The following is a 17,714-nucleotide window of genomic DNA, read 5'->3' as shown; positions in this document are numbered from 1 at the left end:
AAGCTGCTAATTTTTGGGATCGAGAATAGATGGAAATATACAAAGCATTCGATTATATAACTTTAATCCAGAAAGCTATGTGGTCATATTTAGATCGTGTTTGGTACCTCCTTCAAACAATCAAACTTTTTTGGTGCAACTTGAGTTTGCAAGCGAAAACTTTATGCCGGAAGAATTTCATCCCAAGCAATACATATTCAGGTAACTGTGGAGAAGCGGTCTAGCAGTAACAGGTGCATAACCAAATTAAAGAAGCCGATATGGAGATTTCTATTCAATCCAGTGAGATAATGGCAATCATGCCTTAAATATTACAAGAGTTCAGTCCTTTCAAAGCAAAACTATATCTTGTAAACATCTGCAGCACCCTGGAAGGTCACGAGGTATTAGATGTCCACTGTTATTTTTGCATCCAGCTGGGTGAATTCATCAAAATATGCCTTGAAATGTTCAAAGGAATGTTTGGCATCATCAACGGCACACATTTCCCTTATGCTGTGCATTGATAATTGTGGGGCACCAACATCAACTGTTCGGATTCCAACACCACTTGCAAGTATGGGACCAATGGTTGAACCACAGGGCATGTCATTACGTACCACAAAATCCTGCAAGATTAAACAATACATGTTCAAAGAAAGGGAAAAACTAATCTACTGGCATTACAAGGCCAAGTATAACAGGCAAATTGATTCGAAGTGTAAAACATTGTTTATGTCATGGCAAATAGCCTTCCTCAAAAAGCCAGCAGATGAGTGCATGATAATGCAAGTGATTTACTCAGTCTGCAAGCTAAGGTATGGAAATCCAAATTCGATAATTCAGGAAAAAAGAATATGAGTTCGAATTGGAATCCCTACACTTTGAAAGCAGGCATGAGGCAACGCTCTGTTTGAGGTGGATATGCAGCCTGAACATTGTGTCTAAAAGCTGTTCTTGAGTTTTAGTAGAATTATCTTCTTGCTTATGTTAGTAGAACTATCCTATTATTGCTAAGCTCATTCACATCACATTGTCCAAGCATACAGTGTCGCATGGCACAAGGCCGCAGCAAAAAGAGGACTCCAATTAAACATGAGGAGCAATAAATGTACCAACTTTTTTCATCATTTTTCAATCAGTCTTTCACATATATATGGATAGAATTCACCGAGAATCTGATGAATGGAATGTTGATGTGCTGCTGACACTAAAACAGAAATACCAAAAGATAGCAAGAAAGGTGATATTGCTGTATGGATCAGAATACTAGGCAATATACCTGACTTGTCTAACAAATGGAAACCGATGTCAACCAAGACCATGAAGAGAAGGGCATATAAGTTTATGAATAGCAGAACAGTTTAAATCAATGAAAAAGAATCAGAAGCCATAATGTCATGTTAGACAAAATCATGTGAGGCTGAATAAGTTCTCAGCTTTGTGTGGAAGGTTTAGAAGTATAGTTACAGCCTTGGAAGTTCGATATTCTGGAAAATTTGGCTAGCTTTAAAGATCTGAAATCTGAGAGGAAAATATGCTGAGAACCCCCAAAAGTTTGAAAAGAGGGTGAAAAAAAAAGGTCGTAGTACCCGTGCATATCGTCCCATATGGGCAAACTATACCGTATCGGTATCAAACCGATACTTTGTATGGGGGGCGCACCAATTATCTGTAAACTGAATCTATTCCCTTACCGGGCATACCAATACAAACATTAAATCAGTATAAATTTAGTATCGAAATTTCAAACCTCGAAGGTGAGCATATCTAATAATCTCTAATAACTGATTTTCCAGAGTAATGCCATTGTTTGTTCCTAGCTAAGGCACATGCATAAGCAGTTGAAATTTTATTTTAATGTAAAACCCACCATAAAGATTACAGAAAAATTGTGAGATTTATCTCCCCCCCCCCCCTCCTTCCCAACCCACCCCAACCAAAATAGTAAGGATGGTGCTTTAAAGGAAGACAAATACCGTTTCACAGCGTGCTTATCACTGCCAGCTAATAGATAGAGAGGCTAAGGATATTAGGAAAAACAATGAAGAGGCACACATTCGTGGACTCCATGTGTCAAGTGAGCCAGACGAATTTGCATTTGGTTTTAGTTGAAGAAAAAAAAATTAATGAGCATAATTTGATATTATATCTATATCTTTAGCACCATCTCAATCCAATTTAATAAGTCAAGATGAAGTTACTATCTACTATATAGATACTATCCGATGCATCAGAAATCAAGAACATATGATACTCCATTTTGTCAAAGATATTCCATGATGTTTAACACATTAACCTGAGTTTGAGAGTGAACTGACCTGAATAGGTATGTTATGCCTTTCTGCAATCTCCCGAAATATAAACGAACTGATGGCATTTGTGGCATAACGCTGATTGGCATTATGCTTAATAACAAGACCACCATGCAATTTAGGTTGGTGGTTTTCCTCGTGTTTGTCCTAAGAAACCAAGCAAACAAAATAATAGAGGGGGAAACGATGTCTTGTTCTCATGCAGAACAATAAAGCATGCCCTAGGCTTGTCTGGAAGCCATTGAAACTGGAAAACAGTAAACAGCATGAAAGAACTCAAGATTTTGAACATACCATATAGTTAGGGTGTAAGGCATGAGCCATGTCTGCCGATACAAGGAAACTCCTCTGAATTGCCTTCTCAAGCAACTGAAAAGCAGTTGGACCAGTTTTAGCAGCTGTCTGATAAACTCAAGACAAAAATGTTAAGATGACATCCATGCAAACAAAAAGCAAGAACTTAGATGTCTGTACACACACATATATGCACAAGTTGGGCCAGGTATCTTGTTTGATCTCTGATGGTTGAAGATGTGCATCTAGATAGGTACCTATGTAAATTCATAGATAGCTGACAGCAATTTATTGACAAATGTCCCAATGCTTTACAAGGGAACAACCTTGTAAGCACCTCCTGATGATGCACATTGCCAGCCAGGAAAACTACTCCACAACCAAATATCTAATGAGGAGAGTTCAGTACAACTTTCAACAATTGATCAAATATAAATTTTGTTTTACAGTCAGAGAATTATTAATGTCTCTAAGACATTTGAATTTTATCTAGAAGTAGTTTGGATAATGTAGATGTCATATGGTGTAGGTGATCAAGTTAGACATCCCATAAATGACGTTTGACTGTAGGCTAATTAAGTTGATTATGTTCTATGAACTCCAAAGCCTTTGACCACATGATGCATACACACAGAAACACACTAGTAAACAAACAGCCAAGCACCCATGCATGCACGTGCAGCAATTATTAAGCATCATATTCTTTCAAATATGCATAAGTTGACAAATACCTAAGGCACAGCTATACAACTCAAAAGTCAGGTTCCTCCCGTTTCCATCAGAGTGGAAATGTGAGGCCAACAATGCAACAAAAACAAATAATACAAACAGTGACAATACATATAGTAATAAAGAGCTCATGGAAACAATCTGTTTGCACTGAAATGATCAAATGTAAAGAGACATGCAAATAAATACTACCTTGGACTCTGAAGAGTCAAAGGACTTTGTTATTCTTGACAGAGCATCCAACATGGCAGGAGAACCAGCTCCTTGAGCTGAGTTAGATCCAACCTCCTCATGATCAAACAATGCCACCATCCTCACACCAGATTCATCATCGAGAGAACTTTCTGCAGATGTTGATTCTATTAATGCCTGAAATTCAGATAGAGAATTAGAATTTTAATTGATCATTAAGTAATATATCTGAAAATTAAAATATAATATAAATATGAAAAAAAAGTAAAGAAAGCCAAAATGCAGAGCAAACGACAACGATCATATTATTTGTAACATATACAACATAAGCTATCCCATTCTTGCCCATGCTTAACTAAGTAATTTATTAACCTATTGTTGGATCAAATATAAAATTATTCTATTCCAAATCTAGTAAACAAAGAAAATTCCATAACAAAATCCAAAACTCCTTAGAGTTAATGAACCAAAAGATTCTTCAATCACACCGAACACTTGATTTTGTCAAGATCTCTTAAGGGTAAAACAAACTCATGCGTGGCTAATGTAGCCAATGATCAATTTTTCCCAATTAAAGCTTTAAATGCTTTTTACTATACAAGAGATATGTATTGAGTACTTCAGGCCAAGCCAAATGGCACACTGAATTCATACCAAGGTCCCAGACAGAAAGAAAGAAAGAAAGAATGGGGAGGAAAAGAAAAGAAAATCCTTTATGCCATTTGATGGTAAGGTACATCACAAACTATAAAAAACAAGATGGTTTTATCTAGGAAGCATATCATGTTAAGTAGCAAAATTTAAAATTTAGAAATGTTCTTCATCCAACTACATTTGCCATTTCACTTTGCTGCTCCCTACTGCACATCTCAGTTTGTCAAATATCATGAACTCTCAAATATGTACGTGCAAGCAAGCATCCACTACATACTTCAGGCAGCCAATTAAAAGTTATGAGCACCAGACAGCAGAATATAACATGGAGAATAATCAATAGGTGAGATGCATTAATTGGCTGGTGGAATGTTTGTGCGGGCATGCGTTTGTGTTTGTGAGACAGAGAGAGAGAGATGTGGAGGGGGGAGTTAGATGGAGACTTCTAAAATTTTGACAAATAACCACTCCCTTCCACAATTAGTTAAAGATCAGACTCAAAATTAGTCTAATTTGTCAAACGAAATATGTGGGCACATATACCCTATTCAGAGAGCTGCTTCTACTTTTTAACAGATCAATCATAACCTTATAAGATGTCAAGCTGTCACCAGTGCTGTTTGATCCCTATGAGTCATCTGCTTGTCACAATAACATCAGCAAGCCCCTGCAGTGTATTTAACTCTTAATTTACACAATTTTTTTACTAAGCTCTCTATTCATAGGAAATTTCAATTAAGATCAAACAGAACTATTGTTTCAGGCTCCTGTTTTAGAGAATAAAAGTTAATGAGAAATTATTATTGAGGGTTTTGCATTATCACTTGGTCATCAATCTTATAATAACATCTGTTTGAAGTAATTTTCTGACCATTTCCAACAGATTTATTACCATTATCCTATATAGAGTTAATTGAAGTTCCTAATTCCACTAACCAGCATAATATTTTTTGCCCCTAACATACACCAGGTGGTCAGTCCTATTAAGGCTATTTGTTATATTACAAGTGTTTGGACGCAAAGAAATGTAGTAGAAAGAAAACCCACTTCCAACTCAACATTTATAGGAAAATGTGCATTTCTATTGAAGTTTATCCAATTTCGAGAAATTGAAATCTCATTAAAAAAACTAGGAGAATATGGTAATTGGTAAATGTGTTAGAAACGTATACAAGCTGAAGAATTAATAAAAACACAAGTTTCTAGGACTTAACATATATTATACATTCTTGCATATACTAAGATGATTCAATTTAAGGCATTATAGAAGGCTTGATTGACGAATATGGAAGAAGATTACAGATAGTTTTAGGGGCCAAAAAAAAAAGATAAACATTAAAAGCTCCATCACAATCAAGGTTTGCCACATCAATCCATACCATCGTATACTAACCCATACTATCCTATACTGACTATATCGTACCATGCTGGTAAGGTACTGATACCATATCGAGGTTTAGTTTAGTACATGAGCTAAACCTATACATACTAACTGAACAAGCAACCCGTCAGGTACCACCTTGTACTGTTAGATTTTGGGCAGTAGCATGGCTGGGAATGAGAAAAAGTGTTGGAAGCTATCTCAAAATGGTGCATGTACCATATCGTACCGAATGGATAACATACCACTATGGTTCTTGGTACCAATTCTACGGACCTTGGTCACAATATTTTGCATCAGTGCATTAAGTATTCTTCCTCAGTAGAGCGTAAAGGCGTAGAGGTGCACAGCAAAGTATTACTCTCGATAAGACAATGTTTAAGCCTCAAGGCATAGGGCATAAGCCAAAGAGTTTTCTTTAAGACTGGAAAATCAAATAAAAACTGAGGAAAAAGATAATGAATGCAAACATTGTTCTTGGTCTTGATTAAGAAATGTAGCATCACAAATTTCATACTCCAAATACACATATCTTAATTGCCACTTTATAACAACCAAGGTTTGTCGGACTGGTACCAGAGGTTGTACCAGCCGGTGACCAGTTTGATACGGTATGGTAAATCGTATTGATCCCATGTATACTGAACCAAGGAGAGGAAGATGGGAAGGGGGAGAGAGGGGCCCACAAAGAGGGGGAGAGGGAGGAAGAGAGAGAGAGGGAGGAGGAGAGAGAGAACGGGCTTGCACATAGGGGAGAGAGAGGAGAGGGAAGAAGAGAGAGGGAGGGAGGGCGAGGGAGAGCTTATGGAGAGAAGGAGAGGGAGAAAAGGGGGCCTTACCTCAACGGCAGCAACTAGACCCTTGAATAGTGTCGGTCGACATCAAAAAGGGGAGAGAGAGCGCCAGCTAGGGCAGAGAGCAAGGGAAAGAACCAATCTAAGACAAGGATGGGGAGGGGGGAGTTCTATAACCTGAATCAACCCGCATTGCCGAACCATCCCAATATTGTGTCGATTCGATTCAGGTTGAACTATTTGGTTCGGGTCGATACGACGATCGACATATCGTAGTATATCGGCTTAGGAAAACTGAGTCTACAAGCAACAATAACATGCAAATTTTCTAAGAAAATTCATCCTTTCCCATTCATTGGTTTTGGTTTGATCAAATCCAAATTTAATTTTCACCCACATGTTGTGCTCTTCACATGATCCTTAAGTTTTTTTCTTTTTAATTTTCTGTGCGACTATATACACTCCAAAATCCTAGCAGTATACATTTTATAAATGAATGATTCACACTTCCATTCTAAGAAACGGATGAAAAAGCAAATGCCAATGCAGTCACACATTAACTAGAATCTCTACAGCTATCTACAAAAAGTTGTCCTGTTTGTAGTTGATTGACATGCGAGTCTATCAACAATTGATGGATATACCCACTTAAAATACGTTTCTTTCTTTGCACATTCTTAATTATCTAAATTATCACCTTATAAACAATTTATTTACACATGTTACTATAGGTGTTATATCTTCCCTTTCTTTTGACAAACATATTTCAGAATGTTAGTATAATCTTTACACAGCTGCTTACTTCAATAAATAGGCACTAAGCAATTAAGCCTACTTATTATTTTTATTCCTGCATAGAAAATTTACACAACATGAGCATTTAGGACGGATTAAAACTCAGATTAGCTCCCTCAGCACAATCTGTTCTCAAATAACAAGACATATCACACTTTATAGTACCTATCCAAGCATCAAAAAGTGTTAACATTTTAGGATTATTATAATATGAGAGTATCTAGCCAACAAGGTGGTAAACAACTAGGCCATTTTTTGGAAGAAAACATTAAAGGAGAAAAAATGTGAGTGCTATCAATTTCTTTATGGACATTCTATGGAGAGAATGAGTTCTTTGGAACTAGAAAATCTGTTTGCATATTCTAATCATGTCATGAAATTTTGTGAGATGCAACTTTTAATTTAACCTAATTGAAAGCAAATGATTTATCAGACACTCAAAGGTACAAGAATCCTTCTCTACAAGATACACCGTCTCGGTACCAGGCCTCATACCGGTGCCATGCTATCTCTGTGTTGGTACGGTACAATATGAGGCTGGTTCAGCGTACCAATTGTCGGTATGCCGCTCGTACCATGTACTGGAACCAAACTGGTAAATGAGGTACGCATCATACCACCTAGTTCAATATGGTACGGCATACCATGCTTCTCTATTATACAAGAATACCAAAAGAACACATACCTTTAATGAGCAAAATGACATGCAAAGGTTGTCAAGCCTTCCCGAAAATATGAACTCTTTCATTGCACCACCTACAAGACTCGATTGAGTATCACAAACTTGCAGCTCAAAGTCACATATTCCATCTGGTTCACAGCAAGCCTGATTAGCGATCAGCTGCAACGAATTGAAATGCACATGTTAAGCAACAAGGTGATCCAAAAAAAAAAAGATATTACATTCTGGTCAGGTAAATCACAAGTGACCTAAAAGACCTACACAAACTGACAAGCAGACCCCATAAATAGAAGATAACACAACTTTAAAATCTTTATACCTGAAGTAATACTGGGTGATGTTTTTTGTTATCAATATTCCTTTTCTCATTGGATTCAGCAGGACCATTTTCTCCTGCCATTTTCTGAATTTCACCCTACAGGCAAGGTCAATAAAGATAATTGTTAGCTGCTCTGTATATGAAAAATAAAATAAATTGTCCCCCAATCTCTGGCACATGTATATTTTCCTTTTCTAGCTATGTACATTTTCCAAACGATTATTAACTAAAGCTACAATATTGCAAATGATTATCAACTAAGGCTACAAAATTGCCACTTTGCCAGGAATACTTAGAGATGCATTTCAAAAACAACTATCAAAGTACAAACTATTAACCTGGTACTGGATTTGATATGCATTACAATGGAAAAATACAGAGGGGCAGAATAGTTTATTGTACTTTCCTAAATTCTAGTTTTCTCAGAATATCAAATACCTGCATTGCCTCATGCCACAAGTTTGGAAAACTAGGCAAGTTAATTCTTCAAATAAAGGATCATTACCAAAGTTAGCCATAGCAAAGAAAAGGTATTGAGTATTAAAAGGCTCAGCATGCAGCACAATAACACGGTGTTATACTTCTCATAGTGTATGAAAGTTTCTGTAAAAGGTTAAATGTGCACTTGTTCATGTTCTATGAATCCACGAACTTGCAAGTTTCTATATAGTACAAGTTACTTTCATGATGCATCCTGACTGGATTGTACTAAGAATCGGAGTGATGTAGCAAGGCTTATGATAAAATAAGGTGATATACATAAATGATAGCAAGTCCAATAAATGAAAGTTTAGTCATAGGCTCATAGCACTAGGGGCACGTGTAGTAAACCAGAAATGTGGACCACTGGAAAAGCAGGAGACTACAACAATGACTAAGTAGAGAATTAAGATAATGACGTGACGGTAAGAATAAAGACAAAAAGGATTCATGAAAACAAAAAATAAGAATCTGCACCAAGGTCCACAATCTCAATATTGGATACCGTACCAATATATTACCAGTCCGGCATGGTACTGATCGGTACGATAAGGTACAAATTTTCTCAAATCATTTTTCTCACTTTTTATCTTAGTATGCCTCAGTACGAGTTGGTACACACCTCGATACGCCTCGGTATAGGGCAGTACAATCCAAATATGAGTGTCACATCGGTTCCAACCCAGTAAGGTATCATACATCCCGAACCGGGTGGTTTGGGGCAATATGTAGTCCACAATTTGCAAAATATAAGCTCGAAGCCTAGAATTGCCTAATTGAAGAAAACGCATTGGACCACCTTTGTTGAACTATTCCATCGTTAAGTATTGAAACAAACACAAAACATGTATACTAACAAACACTAAACTAAAAGGCACCACCATCATGACAGACATCATTCAACATATTTCATAATTCATGAATTTGGTTACAGAGGGTATAAAATGTCAACAAGAATAACATCAAAACAAACTTCATAAAGATCTTTCCTTGGTTGTACGCTACTTCACTATTCACCTTAGATCTCAAAACATTGTTAGTTTACATAGATTAAAAAGGAAAGATGGTTAGTTTCACTTTAATAGTGAAACTAATACATGTGCACTCTTGCATCACAAATGCATGCATGCTTGCAACCACACAATTAAACAACGTAATCAAGGACATGTTGTATTAAGCGCACTTATTTTTTCCTTGGATGATATGCTTATGGTGCTGCTTAGGCCCTTAGACTCTTGGAACTACAAAAATAGGAACTATGGATCTAAACATGTTTGAAAGCATGTAGAACCATAAGCTTTATATTATTGCACAGAAAACAAAATGCCCTTGCCCTTCTAATATAAGCACTATATCAAAGAACAAAAAAAAAAAGTTTTACACACGTCACGAGAAACATTAACACAAACTATGCCGATGCAATTATACAATTGAACCACAAAAGGAACATGACTCATAAATTATCATTACAGATTGCATGGACCCTATGCAAGGATATCTATGCCTATGTTTGGAATGTTTCTCAAGTACATTAACATTTATTAAATATAACGTGGTGCCTCGATGATGAGAGGTAGAAAAGCATGTCTCATAGATGCTATTGGTTCATTACAGATCATATGGACCCTTAGCAACAATTTCTTGTCTCATGATAATGTTCCAAGTATTCCTTGAGCATGTCAGCTTTTCTTAAATATGTTTTAGTATCTAGTGATGAGAGGCAGTAAAAGAATAAGAGAAAGCATCAGATTTTTGAGATCTAGTTCGTACTATTCTTGTTTTCTTTCGATAACTAGGATTTTTTGTTTAGCTGAATCAATAAGAATCCTACAAGTTATGGAGAATATAAGTGTTGAAACATGTATGACATCCATAAGTCAAGAAGGTAGAAGAAGATAAAAAAACCAGAGGATTAGGGAAACAAAGGTTGAAATAACTATTCACAACCGAATCCCTTTTTTGGGAAATCCTAGATGCATTTATTCGCAATTTAGTATGATTAGATCTAATGAATGCTAAACCATCCCGAACAGCCCAATTCGAAACGTACTGACCAATATCGGTCGATTACCGGTTGTTTCGAGTGGTCAGCTCAATACAGGCTTCCAACCAGCCTAACTGATGTAGAGAAAGCCTTCCGTGCCTTCTCTGCCTTGTTCTTTTCCTTCTTTTTTTTAATTAATTTTCAGGGAGAAGCAGGTTCCCAGAGCTTCATGAGAGGGTAGCTATAGTAAGCAAAAATAACATGAATCCAAGTATTTTTGGACATTGACTACAATTGATCTAATCAAGGAATGCCGTACCGGTCCGTACCGGCCGGTACGGGCCGGTACGTACCGGTCCGGTCCCTGACCGGTACCGGACACAGATGAAAACCGGTATTTCCGGTTTTCTTCTGTGAACCGGCCGGTACGGAGACCGTACCGGCCGGTACCGGCCGGTACCGCTTGGTACCGGCCTCGTACCGGTGCGAACCGGTGTTTTTTTTGGGGGGGGGGAACCACAGCGCCTCGCTGTGGTTTTTTTTTTTTTTTTTTTGATGGGAAAGAAAGTGGTCCGGACCGGTACGGTACCGGTCCGGACCGGTACCGTACCGGTCCGGCCGGCCACCGGTACGCCGATCCGGACCGGTACGGCGGACCTTGGATCTAATTATGATAAATAGTGCCTGATGTGCAATTTACATGATTGCATTTGTAGTTGAATGGTAATTCTACTTCGAAAAACCTAAGGAGGTTAGTGATATGGATTCTCTTGTAGACGGTCTCCTCTAGTGGTTGTGAGCACAACTGGTCAACCTTTGGCCTAATTTACCGCAGAGCAACCTGTTGACATAGAAGCGATTGAACAACTTGATATATATCGACTATAATCTAAGGCTCAGATTGAAGTACATCCAAGAGGAGGTAGAGCTAAAGTACGACAATCCACCACAATATTTTGGCATATAATGAGGAAGATCTGATGATTGGTTGGCTCGAGGACCACAACAACAACCAAATCTTAATGAGTCAAGATCGCCTCAATAGTTTTATAACAAGAGAGGCTAGGGTGGATGCAAACTATGGGCATGAGACACATACCATGCTCACAATCAGCCGAGTAACTAAGAGGTCAAGAGGAGCCGATCATCATCACAAGGATCTATGTTCGAGATATCCTTTTAGAGATTTAACAGCAAGATGCCAAGAGGTCACCAATGATACCCAATCTTATCACGGAGTTAGGGCCAGTTAGGGTGGTGGGCCTAATCGAGCCATCCAGCAGAGCTACGCAAGTAGGGGCATCCAAGAAAAGAAAACAGTTTCTTAGAGTAGCAAGAAAGAGAAAGAAAAGAGAATTGTTGATCCGTGGGAGAGAGTGGATGAAGAGCCTATTCATTCAAATTTTGAGACCAATGAGCCCTCAGATGATCGGTTGTCTAGCTCATCTCGTGATACGAGCAATGATGATAATAGTAGTTTGAGCAATGATACATCTGGTGGCTAGAAAGGTAGCAGTGGATATGGCGCAGGTGCGTACAACTCAACTCTATAATTTTGGTCATTGTTGAGTCGCAGTTCACTAATGCAATATAGCATACGGACCAAGGTGCACGATCTAGAACTCGAGAAGATATGATTGTATATAAAACACAGGCCCCTTAAGGTGGTTCCATACATGGTACTACTGTTTCGGATGATGCAGCACATAGAGTATGATCCTTGAATCATATACCGAATCGGAATCATATACCGAATCCTATGCCATACATTCGCAATATAACCCCTATGGATATCCCATATTTGAGATATCGTATTCGAACGGCTACTATCCTACACAATCTCGACCATATTACAAATTAAATTTCACTATCTAAATCTTCCTTCAAATGGGATGGCCAGACCAGTATCAAATATCGGATCAATATTAGGGTGGCTATTTAAGAGGATCAAATTACGGAGCTGGTTAGATGAAGTGGAGAGGTGCCTCTAGAGTTACTTAATTGATGCATATCTTGGAGACTTAAGAATAAATATTATATAAGGCATGCAATGTTGTATGACCTGAAATGTTGGGATAAAGTGATAGAAAATCTATGGAAATAGCATGAGCATGCACAACAAAGATTTGAGGGAGATTCAATGAGGATAGGTACTTTAATTTGTGTTGAAGCCTTGAGGGACCCAAGAAATGAAGGAGAAAACACAAGGTAACATGCATGGAAGTTGTGAGTAACGATATGGAAAAGTTTGAAGAAAAAAAACATAAAGATGGCCCTAGATAGGAAACCTTAGTAAATGAGGATCCATAAAGCAAACCCCAAATAGTTGGGATAAGACTGTGTAGCATGGTTATGGCATATATACAACACATATATGACTTAAACAATACAGTAAGCTTTCAATCTTTGATAGAAGATTTAACATTTGCAAAACTATGATGAACCATACAAATTATAGTTTTACATTGTTAGTCATCATCTACAGTAAAAATAGTAAATGACAAGAAGCAAAAGATTTAATGATTCAGAATCAATTATTAACCATGCAAATTACAGTTCTATTCCATGATCTACACCACTAAAAATGTCTAGAAACTAAAAAATATATATACCTTTTGGTGATCACCTGCCTATACATCAAGGAGGGCAAATTAAGATGGCACCAATTAAAGTTGCACACTACAGTATATTACAGAGCAAATAAATTGAAAAATCACACAATTGATCATGACCTACACATCAAAAGAACATATCTACTAGGAATCAAAAGGTTTTGATGTTCGAATCATGTCAAATATCAAGTCATGCTATTATAGCCAACTATTTTTGTATACTTTTGCATAGGTTAGAAAGCTCCAACACATAGAATTGGTTTCTACACATTTTTTAGTGGTGCAACATGATCAACTATATGAGATCTAAAATTTAATGGCTCCTTATTGATTTTTAAATCATTAAAATTTTTCCTAGATATTTAATGTGTAGTATGCAATCCAACTCTATATGTGTGCATGTCTCACTATCCATATGTAATTTTTTAGGTCATACTATCACTGAGAGATGTCCATATGATTAGTGGGAATACCACCAATTAGAATCATTTGGGTGAAACACATGGGAAACAACACTTGAAATCTCCAAACGTGAACCTCCTAACATATGAAGGTTGCACTCACTAGGATATAGACCAGTTTGCAAAAAGGATGGATTGTATTTGATTAATACACATAATCATCAGAAAACCAAAATAAGATTAAAAAATTAGCCCAAAATAAAGAGGTTTTAGAGTCGCAATCAGTCCATTGAAATATAGATCCATATTAAGTCAAGGCTATCTATTTAAGCTATATCCAAAATGCTCATAAATTATTTTTTCTTTTTTTTCTTCTTAAAGATGTTTAACTAGAGGATGGGTCTAGGTGCAACGGAAAGGGTGCTCCATTGTGACCTAGTTGTTGCATGTTTAAAACATGAAAACAGCCTCTTGAGATGCAGGGGTAAGGCTACATGCATCTGATACTTCATGAGCCTTGCAGTGGTGGGAGCCTCATGCATTGGGATGCTCCTTAAAGATGTTTAACAATTTTTTTTAAGAAAAAATAAAAGAATAAAGGAAAACATTAGATTCTTCGAGTATAGTTTGTGCTTCTAAATATCTAGGATTCTCTTTCACAATGCATTATGTTTCACTCTTATTGGTGCTCATATGGGTGCCATAAAATGTGCAACGTGTAAAGCCTCTGCATTATAGAAGAACATGGATAGTATAGGGCAGACCACAAAAGCGAAACAATAATAGGTACACCATATAAGCAGAATAAGCATTCCTTTTTTGAGCAATATAGTGGTAATGCGACACCACCAGGGTGGGGGCTTGAACCTCAGACCTCCCCAACGGGGCAAGCCCATAGAAAAGGGCTACCAATCAGCTAAGCTAACAACTATTGGCAGAAAAATACAAAATTGTGTCATCAAAATATATGTGACTTCATATAGCTATTGAATAGCAAGGCAGCACCTTGGTTGCCAAAATTAGGAGTCGGTATGGCTGCAGGAGCGAGTATTGGTGCAGTTGCAAGGAAATGGACATTTAAAGACTCGTGAAGCAAGGAAGCACTTAGGAAGTGGGTATAGGTACAAGCTTCTGAGGAGTTTCCAAAGCAAGAACATTACCCTAGATAGAATTTTCCAGATACCAAGAGAAGCACCATATTAATGTTATCCAATAGAAAGCATAGTCTGTTGTCAACAAAATCAGAAACTTAGATGAAACATTGGAATTTTTACAGGCATGCTGATAGATATTCATGTATACTATTCGAAAATAATCTGCATAAAATGATGAAGAAAATTAAAATCACCTTAATTGATGTTGCCAGCACAGGGACAAGATGACTATGTGTGTTAACTTTGAAGCCTTCTGAAACACCCCTGCAGCCAGGCATATAGAAAAACAACAGCTAAATCACTATCCTGAAGAAATGATAGGTTTAAACATTTTTTCCTCTCAAAATGCTTGTGTGAACTGTAGGGAAAAAGTCATTTCTAAAAGTTACATTGTACATTTCCTCGGCTTAAACAGTCACAAAAACATCATATGTGCAATGTTAGATCGCCAAAAAAAATTACACCCAAAAGTCCAAAACTGGCAGGTGTTTTGAACACATAGTAGAAATGTTGATTCATAGACACCCATGTCATAGTTCAGAATACCCATGTAAAGCATTTAGTCACGTACACAAAGCAGAAGCTAATGCCCAAAATGAAAGTCATAAATGCCAAGATAACTGTTAAAATCCAGTACAAAATTCAAATAATAAGACCAACCTATCTAGATGGATAGCCAGGGTAGGAATACGCATGATGGGCTCCTCAATCCTGACAAGTTTATGCGAGTAGGAGACTGAACCATCCTTTACTTCCTTTATCATCACCCTCCCAGCCAGGGTTAAGTCACGATCAAACCAAGTGTGCCACAATCCACCTCCATATGTCTGGACACCAACCTCGAGGTACCCTCCTTTTGTTACCTGGAAAAAACATGAAAGTATACTTATTTAACAATTTAATTACATTTTTGTAGACATCCCCTTGTCCTTTTCTCCTTTATGTATGTAAAGCCATCCCTTTCCTGTCCTCTTTACTGTAGATATTGCTATTCAAGAGAAAAGATCAATTATTGGCTCAATATTTAGTTTAACATATTTCAACAATTAACGTTATCTGATTCAAATTAATGATTAACAGAAGAAAATTTTGACGTAAACGAAACACAGGCATCAAAAAATGTAAAATTTTATACAAAAATAAAATGAAATAATGAACAATAAAAAAAATTAGAAATATAAATCGCGGAATCAGATACCTTTGAGATAGGCTTGACTTTGAGGCAAGGGCTGTCAGTGTGGGCTCCTACGATGTGGAATCCATTCCCAGCAACATATCTGGAATTACAAAAAACTTCCTTTCTTACAATCCAAACAAATCATCATAAAATCGCAATCAAATCCTTTTCTGCGATTTAAATCCTCTAACAAGAGCTATAATTAATTAAAAAAAAACTTTTTTTCACATAATGCAAACAAAATCAACATAACTTCACCAAAAATCGCAATCAATTTTTTTCCGCCTTAAATCCTCCTCATAAAGAAATAACAAGAGCCAGAATTACAAAAAAAAAAAAAAAAAACTTTCTTTCTTGTACTCCAAACAACATCATCATAACTTTACGAAACATCGCGATCGAAATCCTTTTTTGCGCTTTAAATCCTCCTCAGAGAAAAATAGCAATAGCTGGAAGTACAAAAACCTTCCTTTCTTATAATCCAAACAAAACCACGACAACTTTTAACAAAAATTGCGCTCAAAATCTTTTCTTGCTCTAAATCCTCCTCATAAAGAACATAACAAGAGCGATAGAGTGAACTCACTTCTTTCCAATAGCAAAGGCGATAATGGTGGAGTAGTTCCTCGTAAAGAAATACTTCTTCCCCGAGTCCAGCACCCAATCCTCCCTCTCTGATATCTGCTTGAATCCAGCTTGCTTCAGACGCCTTTTCGCCTCATCTACAAAGTTATTCACATCCAAAATAAACGCCCACATTATCAAACCTTCGCATAAACCCTAAAGATCGAATTTTTGAGAACGCAGTTGGAAGTGGAGGGGATGAGAGATCAATACCGACGGCGTGGAAAGCAGTGGGCGAAGCATTGAGGAAGTCGACGAGGTCGGAGGCTACGGGATCCGCGGTCGCCATGCCTCAGCGATCGATGGTCAGCGATTTCTCTTTCGCTTGCTTGCTCCGGAATGAGATTCTACAAAGAGGAATCTTTGGAAAAGAACAAAAGAGGAGATTAAAAAAAAAAATCGGATGCTTCCAGTTTTCAATGTAACCTTATTTTATCAGGAAGTTTTTCTACGGAACTGAAGATGGAGAACGGACGGAAAAATGGGAAATAAGGGCTCGTTTGGTTCGCGGGAAGTATTTTCCCTTCTAGGAATATGATTCCCGGGAATCAGATTTCTAGGAAGAGAATACCTAAGAAAGTACTTTTGGCATGTTTGGTTAACCATGGGAAAGTGACAAATTTCCAAAGTGCTTATGTTTGGTTGACCATCCACTTTCCTAGGAAAGTTATGTATAATTCCTATTATGCCCTTAATAAAAATTAGGTCTTTAATGCCTCTTTAATGCTTCTTTAATGCTGAAGGGTCTTTTTGGGAAAAAATAAAAAAGGAGTGATTCCCACCTCATGGGAAAGTAACTTTCCCATGTTTCTCATGGGAAAGACTTTCCCATGAAATGTGGGAATCATATTCCCATGGGAATACAACTTTCCCATCTCTCTCCTTTGAAAACTCCAACCAAACAAGAGGCATTTCATTACTTTCCCGTTGACCACACTTTCCCCCCTCCTTTTCCTGCGAACCAAACGAGCCCTAAAAGGGTACCATGTCTTGCGGCCCTTGCCATAGTTACAAAATGGCACGTGCCATGATGCACATGTTATTTTATTTTTAATTAAAAATTATATAAATAAATAATAAATAAATGTTTTTTGTAGAATAATAAATAAATGTTAAAAGAAGGATAACAACTTTTTGATCCTTTATTT

The 17,714-nt window shown here is 37.2% G+C and overlaps 1 protein-coding gene across 2 annotated transcripts; it reads right to left on the bottom strand.

Moving 5' to 3' along the window:
• Positions 1-145: 145 nt before the first annotated feature.
• On the bottom strand, positions 146-17,064 carry LOC103719874 (Zn-dependent exopeptidases superfamily protein). Of its 2 annotated transcripts, none has more exons than XM_039133755.3 (11): positions 16,780-17,064; positions 16,529-16,664; positions 15,964-16,042; positions 15,426-15,628; positions 14,960-15,029; positions 8,135-8,230; positions 7,819-7,974; positions 3,510-3,686; positions 2,589-2,663; positions 2,301-2,441; positions 146-608 (listed from the first exon to the last, which is right to left on the bottom strand). In XM_039133755.3, exons 1-11 carry the CDS (start codon positions 16,853-16,855, stop codon positions 387-389), a joined length of 1,431 nt encoding a protein of 476 aa, XP_038989683.3. In that variant the 5' UTR covers positions 16,856-17,064; the 3' UTR covers positions 146-386. The 2 variants fall into 2 exon arrangements, with proteins under 2 accessions (XP_038989683.3, XP_038989682.3); XM_039133754.3 differs by having other exon boundaries at positions 2,589-2,696; positions 16,780-16,982.
• Positions 17,065-17,714: the final 650 nt, after the last annotated feature.

This window comes from Phoenix dactylifera, chromosome 4 (assembly GCF_051530095.1).
Source record: "Phoenix dactylifera cultivar Ajwa chromosome 4, Ajwa_hap1_PhDact_Kaust_v1.1, whole genome shotgun sequence".
NCBI classification, from domain to species: Eukaryota; Viridiplantae; Streptophyta; class Magnoliopsida; order Arecales; family Arecaceae; genus Phoenix; species Phoenix dactylifera.
This window is presented reverse-complemented; position numbering and strand designations above follow the sequence as displayed.